The sequence below is a fragment of the Elephantulus edwardii genome, unplaced genomic scaffold (genome assembly GCF_000299155.1).
Source record: "Elephantulus edwardii isolate Elephantulus edwardi_28Jun2011 unplaced genomic scaffold, EleEdw1.0 scaffold00008, whole genome shotgun sequence".
Classification (NCBI taxonomy): domain Eukaryota; kingdom Metazoa; phylum Chordata; class Mammalia; order Macroscelidea; family Macroscelididae; genus Elephantulus; species Elephantulus edwardii.
In genome coordinates this window covers 37420343-37429249 of record NW_006399758.1, presented here as the reverse complement: position 1 = coordinate 37429249, position 8907 = coordinate 37420343, and the positions used below count along the sequence as shown (strand labels likewise).

At 37.4% G+C, this 8907-nt stretch overlaps 1 protein-coding gene across 1 annotated transcript; it reads right to left on the bottom strand.

The window, feature by feature from the left end:
• Positions 1 to 213: 213 nt before the first annotated feature.
• On the bottom strand, positions 214 to 729 carry LOC102869907 (translationally-controlled tumor protein-like). The gene has a single exon (XM_006880519.1). It carries the CDS (start codon positions 727 to 729, stop codon positions 214 to 216), a length of 516 nt encoding a protein of 171 aa, XP_006880581.1.
• Positions 730 to 8907: the final 8178 nt, after the last annotated feature.

The following is an 8907-nucleotide window of genomic DNA, read 5'->3' as shown; positions in this document are numbered from 1 at the left end:
TTTGTTTTGTTTAAATGCACTTTATTTTTAGACAACCTATGACATTTCTTCCCTTTAAAAAAATGCCTCCGCTCCAAATAAATGAAGGTCAAAATTAAAAGGGAGAGCTCAAGATGGTATCTCAGTCCCATTTGCCTAAATCCTGGTGTGGTGATGAAAAGCAAGCAGCCAGATAAGATGACAGGTGATGGATCCAAAGAAGTGCCAAATTTGTTAACATTTCTCCATTTCTAAACCATCCTTGAAGAAAATCATGGATGGAGTCACACCATCCTCACGGTAGTCCAGCAGAGCGACCATGTCATCTGTATTCATGTTTTGACCAATAAAGAACTGGTAGTTTTTGAAATTAGCAAGGATGTGCTTTATCTGTTCTGCAGCCCCTGTCATAACAGGTTTTACTCTTTCTGGTTTTTGTTCTTCAAGTTTGCCTTTGAGTGATTTCATGTAATCCTTGATGTACTTCTTGTAGGCTTCTTTTGTGAAGCTGGTTTCCTGCAAGTGATGGTTCATGATGATGCCAATGCCAGTGATTACTGTGCTTTCGGTTCCTTCACAATCGGTGCCTTCAGCAGAGGCGTTTCCACCAATGAGCGAGTCATCAGTGTTACCCTCCGTCCTACTGACCATCTTCCCCTCCACTTCCAGGCACAGTCCGCCCGCGATCTCCCGGATTTTGTAGATGTCGGAGAACATCTCATCGTGGCTGATGAGGTCCTGGTAGATCATCGTGATGGCGGCAAGGAGACGACAGCGGTGCTCTCTGAGCAGAAGCCGGAGCTCTGAGCGAGCGCGGTGCAGCCGGAGAGGCGTTCGGGGGGAGGGGGGAGCGGGCGGAAAAGCGGGTTCACCATCTTAACACAGATGGAATGAGACTTTCAGCTAATGAAGGACTTTTGTGGGTATGGCAAACCTCAAAGAGAGAAGAAACAGCTGCAACAATCCTTTAGTAATTAGAACATAGGATGTACAAGGTACGGATGTAGGAAAATCAGAAGTTGTCAAGAATTAAGTGAAATGCCTACAGATCGATAGCCTAAGCACTAGAGAGCTGAGATGCACTGGTAATGGCAATTACCATTCATGAGCTACATCATGAGCTACTATGCATTGAATGGCAGCTTGAAAAGGAATAGTACCATGTTCATTATCAAAAGGAACATCTCAAGATCTACAAGAACAATGCTATGAATGACAAGATGCAATTCATATATATATATGAAAGAACTGTTTATACAACTGTTACTAAAATATTCCCAGCAACCAGGAAAGCAAGGGATGGAGAAATTGAGGATTTCTAGCGATGTTTGCCAGTCTGACATTGATCAAACATCTAACCATGATGCATTAATAATAATTTGTGACTGGAATGAAAAAGTTGGGAATAAAAAAAGAAGAAATGGTAGCTGAAATGTTTGGCCTTCATGACATAAGTGAAAATGAAGATTGCATAAAAGAATTTTGTGCAATCAATTATTTATTCACTGCAAATTATTTTTAAAAAAACTCACATGAACTCTGGCTATGTTTATGAACCTCAAGAGATGAACTACAGAGGAATCAGACTGATACCATTTGTGGAAAGAGGCAGTGGAGAAACTCAATCAATATCTGAAGTCAAAACAAGGCCAGGCTGTCTGTGGAACAGACTATCAACTGTTCATGAGGAAGATCAGTTTGAAGCTGAAGAAAACAAAGAGTCCATGAGAACCAAGATAGGACCTTATATCTTTTTCTATTGAATTTTAAAACTATCTTGAGAATAGATTTGATGCATTGAACACTAATGATAGAAGACCAAATGCATTGTGAGATGAGCATCATCCCGGAAGAGAACAAAAGTCTTTACAAAGACAGAAATGAAAGAAGAGACTAAAATGGATGACAGAAGACACTAAAACTTGCACTGTCATGAAAAGAACTCAAAACAAAGGAAAGAATGCAAATGTAAGAAAGCTGAAGAGAAATTTCAAAGGACAGCTCAAGAGGACAAAGCAAAATAGTATAACTACATGTGCAGTGAGCTGGAGTTAGAAAACCAAAAGAAAAGAACATGTTCAGTAGTTAGAAAGTTAAAAGAGCTGATGAACAAAACAAGCCTTGAATTACAATAGTGAAGGATTTGATGGACAAAATCTTGAATAATACAGGAAACATCAAAAGAAGATGGAAAGGGTCTTTTCTCCACCTCTATATTTCAAAAGATTGACCTGTCTTGCTCTATGGGACATATTTTTTTCTTGTAAATCTGTCTTTGCTTCCACCTTAGAAAAGATTAATGGAAGGCTTTCACAGAGTCATTATACCAAAAAAAAAAAATTGGTCAGCACTGAACCATTTCGGGGAGTAAAATCTGATCAAGAATCACTGAAGGCACTGGCAAAAAGCAAAGCTCCAGAAATTGATGGAATACTAATTGAAGTGTTTCAATAAACAGCTGCAGCCTTGAATGTGCAAGAAATTTAAAGAACAATTACTTGGTCAACTGACTAGAAGAGATCCATATTTGTCCCATTTAAAAAAAAATGACCAAGCACAGTATGGCAACTATAAAACAATATAATAATATCAAATGCCAGTAAAGCTTGATAAAAAATATTTATAAATGGTCAAAACAATACATCAACAGAAAACTATCAGAGGGTTCAGAAGAGGCAATTGGATGAGGAATATCATTGCTGAAATCAGATGACTCTTGACTTCATACAGAGTATACCAGAAAGATGTTTACTTGTGTTTGATTATGCAAAGGCAATTAACTGTGGTATCATACCAATTATGAATTACACTGAGAAGAATGAAAATTCCAAAACATTTAAATGTGTTTCTGCAAAACTTATGAATAGACTAAAAAGTAGATGTCTAAACAGAATGAGAGAACATGTCATAGTCTGATATTGGGAATATTCCATGAACTGTCAAAAGAACAATTTTATTTTGGAGAAAGTGCCACCAGACTGTTCCTGGTAAACAAGGATGATGAAGTTTTGTTTCACAAACATTTGGAAGATTATCGGTAGTGGCCAGCTATTGATAAAAGACATGCTAAGAAAGGTAGAGGGTTAATGAAAGGCAGTAAGACAACCAAATGGAACAGCAGTGACTACAATAGGCTTCGGCATGATAGATGCTGATACAACGCGGGAATACTCCAGGCCAGGGATTTGGTCATCACAAAAGACTTACAATGCGAAAATCTTATTACAAACACTTCAAAACCACACCCTACTTCCTAGAACACAAACTGTAGACTACAATTTCATCAACACCACTGTTTCTAACTAGGTGAATACATGAGTCAAAAAAACTCCAACTCACTGCCATGAGTGACTCTCCTTTCAATTTCTAAGGCTGCAAATCTTATCAGCAGGAGACCACCCAACATTTTCCCATGGAGCTGATGTTGTCCTTGAACTGCTGGAGACACAAGATCGTCTGATTAGCAGGGCAACATCGTACCTCCAAGGCCACCAAAGATTGGTTTTAATGGATGAAAATGACTAGTGAATTATGGGAGCAGAATCTCTAAGGTAAATAGAATTATCTTAATAATTCATTAAACTGATAAATGTCTGGTTAGATTAAGGGGGAAAATATCATCATTAACGGTGCAAAGAATGAAAAAAAGCTATCACTACAATTTCCAAAAGAATGGAAGAAAATCCATTCCAACAAAAATATTCTTCTTGATCAACTACCATATAAAAAAATGGGCCATTTTGTATTTTAAATTTTTAAAAGAATGAATTTTAACTGCTATTTGAACACTAGTGGAAATTATACATCTTCATTTCTAAATGAAAGAAAATCTGTTTTGAAATGTTACCATCAGGGAAGAAAACTTGTTGTTGTTATGTGTAGTCAAGTCACCTGAAACTCATAGCAGCCTTATGCGAACACCTCTGAAGTCTGCCCTGTCCTGAGCCAGTCACACTGATTCTGACACACCTACCCCCATTGCTCTAGTTACTGTATCAGTACGTCTCATCCAGCGTCTTCCTCTTCTGTGCTGTCCCTCCACCCCTCCTAGCATGATGCCCTTCTCCAAGGATCAGTCCCTCCTGGCCACGTGTCCAAAGCATGTGAGACAGAGCTTCAAAATCCTAGCCTCTAAGGAGAAACTTGATTTCACTCTCTCCAAGACACACTTACTTGTTTTACTTGCGGTCCATGGTAGTATTCAAGACTTTTATCCAGCATCACAACTCAAAGGCATCAATTCTCCTTCTGTCATCTATAGTCATTGTCTAGATCTCTGATACATAGCAAGTGATTATAAAGACCATGGCATAGATCAGGTGCACCTTAGTCTCTAGACTGACATCGTTGCCTCTCAGCATTCTGGAGAGGTCCCTGACAGCAGATTTTCCTAACGCAATTCATTTTTTGATTTCCTGACTGCTGGTGTTAAGAGTGTTGATTGTGGAGTCAAGCAAGCTGTAACTATTAAGAACCTTAATCTCTTCTGCATCTATCATGGTGCTTTCAATTGGCCCAGTGGTGAGAATCTTTGTCTTCTTGATGTTGAGCTTCAATCCATATTGAAGACTACAGTCCTTGACCTTCTGCAGCAAGCACTTCAGGTCCTCAGTTTCACCAAGGAAGGTTGTGTCATCTGCATAGTGTAGAACGTTGATGAGGAAAGAATACTTATGAGGGTAAAATTAATTTAATATTTTCTATAATATGTGAAAATAAACTTGTACCAAGAAAAATATTATTAATCCTCCCCAAAATAATTGCAAATCCTGGATGTCATTAGGATGCTCTGAAAATATGAAAATTTCTTTAATTTTGAATTTTATTGCAGTGTAACCTAAATTTGATGATGCGGCATTAAGATTATAAAATTAGCTCTTAAGATTTTGTACTTAGCTTAAGGAATTAATCCTCTGACTGTTTCTTCTTAATTCTATATACATCTTGTTTAAGAACATTTTGTATCTACTATTTTATAGCTACCTTGTTTAAGAAGAGAAACTTGGTAAAGATAAAAATTAACATAACCTAAGAAGACTGAACCATTCTTCCAGATGTTGGGTTGTTATTTCATGCTTTTAAAATATGACACATTAGACGATGTTGTTGCTATTTGTCATCTGGTCGACTGTGACTCATAGTGGCCCTATGGCTCTGCGCTCTATCCTGAGCCAATCTCACTGTTTCTGACACACCTACCTCCAATTTATGCCAATACATCTTTATGAGAAAGATTTTAGATAAACTTCACCAGTAGAAGAAATCAAAATGGTTGTTCTTCAGTTTATAATTCTCTAAAGCAGCATCTTGGTTACTATTGAGTATCAAGAGAACTACGTCTCAGTGCTTGCTCATTAAGTTCAGATGTGCTTGCACCTGGAAATCATTGCAGCCTCTTCTGGTAATCAGATAGCTGAGGACATTGAACTAAGACAGTCTTGCTATGTATGGAGGATATGGTTTATTTTCACTTCCTTTTCTTCATAGGCAGTCCCCAGGGTATGAATGAGATCCATTCCTATCTACATCTATACACAATTTGTAGGTAAGCCAGGACAGGTGCATATGGTAGTTAGTTTCCTATTTAGCCCTCTTTTAGTACAAGAAAAGGCTCAAAGCCTTTTTCAATGCTTCGAAAACTGAAGATTCTGTAAGCGAAGGCAGTTGTGATGAAAAATTTGTGACCAGTGATTGGTTCAATCATTTCAAAGTTATAGTAAATTTTATAATACATTTACATAACATTGAAATTGTGATCAGTGATTGGTTCAATCATATCAAAGTTATAGTAAATTTTATAATACATTTACATAACATTGAAAGAAAATGGTAGTTGTGGGTAAATCAAATAATCCTAAACTGAAGGACTTCCTAGACTTCTCATTTACCTCTTTTTATCTCTCTCGTTCCTTATTTCTTCTTCACAAGATAAATACCTATTGGTAATATCTATTCTTTGGAGGCAGAAATTTTTAATTTCTCTCTTAAACACTTGCCAGGAGAGACCAGTTCTTTGTGAAGGTCATCAGGATTGGAAAGATGAAGGCACAGTGCGAGAGAGGAAGACTCAGGAAGAGGTGGACCAACCAGTAACTGGAACAGTGGAAGTGGAAACAGGTGTGTCAGAGACAGTGGGATTGGCTCAGGATAGGGCAGGGTTCAGAGCTATTGTCCAGAGGGACGTTATGAGTTGCAGGTGATTCCACAGCACACTAGAATAAATACCCATTTTAGAAAAATTTTGACAAAATAAGAAATACTCCTTGATTTATCCTTCTCTACATCCTTGTGTTTGCTTTTTTAAATAATGTAAGAAATGCTATTATTTTACATAATATTAAACTATTTCCTTTAGTTCTTTATAATTTTTTACCTTATTTGTTGTAATTTTTTGTAGTAAAATTTTTTTATTATGATGTCTAGTTAGTATCATTTAAGGAAATATTTGCTTATTCCAAATTTATGGTTATTTGTCCACATTTTTTCCATTATTCAAGCTTTTATTTTTTCCAATTTAAATCTTTAGCCCAGGATGGATTTTATCTGCTTCCTTAACTATTCTTTCTTTTATTTTTTTTATTTGAAAGCTAATATATTTTACTACATTTTTTGAATTCTAAACGTTCCTTATGTATTTAGGGTTTTTGTTTTGTTTTTCATTTTTAAAAAATTTATATTGGTTTGTTTACAAAGTTCATATACATTGTTTCACACTGTCCTTCATTCACATTGCCTTTCGTACCATTCCTACTCATTCTGATTTATCTCCACTGAACTATGCCCACCATTTTCCTATCTTTCCAGATCCCTGCCAGATCTTTATTAATTTCTTTACCCTCCCTTCCTGCACTCGCCCAATTGTGTGCTCCCATGATTTCTCCACTGTGCATTCTATCCCCTCTGTTCCCCTTCCTTCCCCATTTGGATTCCTCTACACATTTTACTAGCTTTCTAATTTTACAATAATGGCCTTATGCAGTATTTGTACCTATTAAACCGAATTAGTTCACTGAGCATAATGTTTTCCAGTCTCTCCAGAGTTATGTAGTGATTTTTTAAATTGGTGCTCCTGAGTGCTATATGGTACTCCACCATGTGAATGAACTGCAGTTTCTCAATCCTTTCAATCCTTTTGATTGTGATTGGACATTTTGTCTGTTCCCATGTTATTTTTATTAATATTATTGAGATTTTAATGAAAGTTTATAGAGCTTGACTTTCCATTAATTCATTGTTGTATATTTCCTCTCCTCCAACTCCCCCCCCCGACCCCGGCCCCCGTTCACTTTTTTGCTTTTGGAAAAAATTTTTTCATTGTGATACAGACACACACACACACACACACACACACACACACACACACACACACACCCCTCCCAGTCCACTATACTATGCAGATCTTATTCTTGACTCTTGTTACGCTGATAATACCTAATCATATATTCCTTTTATACAGTTCTTTCCCTCGTCTGCTTCAATGCTGTGTACATTATTTATCCTCTCTTTTCTTAGTTTCTCACCAATCCCCATGTCAGTCCTGTTTTATAACAGTGGCATTATGCAGTATTTGTCTTTTTTGTGACTGAGATACTTGACTCAGTGTAATGTCCTCCAAGGTCACTCATTTTGTATAGTATTTCATGAGTTCTTTGTTTTTCAGTGCTGCATAATATTCCATTGTGTGAATATACCAAAGCTTCTCTATCCATTCATTTGTTGATGGACACTTGGGTTGTTTCCAATTCTTTGCTATTGTGGACAAAGCTGCAATAAACATGGGTGTGCACATACTGCTTAGGTGGCAGTTCTGGTTTCTTTAGGGTACATTCCCAGTAGTGGAATTGCTGGGTCAAATGGTATTTCTGTTTTCAGCTTTTTGAGAAAGCACCACACTGCCTTCCAGAGCAGTTGCGCTACTTTACATTTCCCACCAGGTGTGAATAAGTTTCCATTTTCTCCACACCCTCACCAGCATTTGTTCTTTGCTGCTCTGTTGAATTTTGCTATTCTTACTGGGGTGAGATGATATCTAATATTTGTTTTGATTTGCATCTCTCTTAGAGCTAGAGATTGTGAACATTTCTCCATGTCTTCTTTGGCGAAGTGCCTGTTCATTTCCTGTGCCCATTTTGCAACTGGTTTGTTTATCTTTATCTTGTTATGATGCTCGAGTATTCTATAAATTCTAGAATAATTCCCTTATTAGACATGTCCTTACCAAACATTTTTTCCCCAGTCTGTGACATCCCTTTTTACCCTGTTTGATAAGTTTTTGGATGTGCATAGGGATTTGGTTCTTGTTGTCGTTGTTAGGTGCCATGGAATCATAGAAGACTCATAGTGACTCTATGAACGAAAGACCTGAGCACTATTCATAGTTTCCGGAGGCAAGTAATTTCAAAAGTGGATGCCACTGCTGCTTCAAAGCTTTTATAGAACCCAGCTTCTGCAAACAGATTTTTAACTAGAAGGCTTTATCATCCCCCTCCCCTTAACTAATTAACTTTCCATCCTAATGCTCACCAATCTTGGCCACCAAACTCATGTAGAAGCCAGCTCTTGTAGATGGCTTTCAAAATGGATTACAGCCTCATGCTGCTGACCAAAAGACTTTTTAACTAAGAGGCTTTATCCCTGTCCCTCATTCCTCTTAAAGAATCAACTTTCTACCCTAATGCTCACCAATCTTGGCCACCAAGCTCCTGTAGAACCCAGCTCCTGCTAATTTCTTTGGAGTATATTCCTAGCAGTGGAATTTCTGGGACATGGAAAGCATAAATATTGACATAACTAGGCATTGGTGAGATGAGATGGACTGGCATGGGGCATTTTGAGTCAGATGATCATATGATATATTGCTCTGGAGATGAAAAGGTGAGAAAAAATGGCATTGCTTTCATAGTTAAAAAAGTAATTTCTAGATCCATC

Bases quoted from the DNA above. Each gene is read 5' to 3' on its own strand.
- LOC102869907 (XM_006880519.1), bottom strand. From the start codon at position 729: ATGATCTACCAGGACCTCATCAGCCACGATGAGATGTTCTCCGACATC.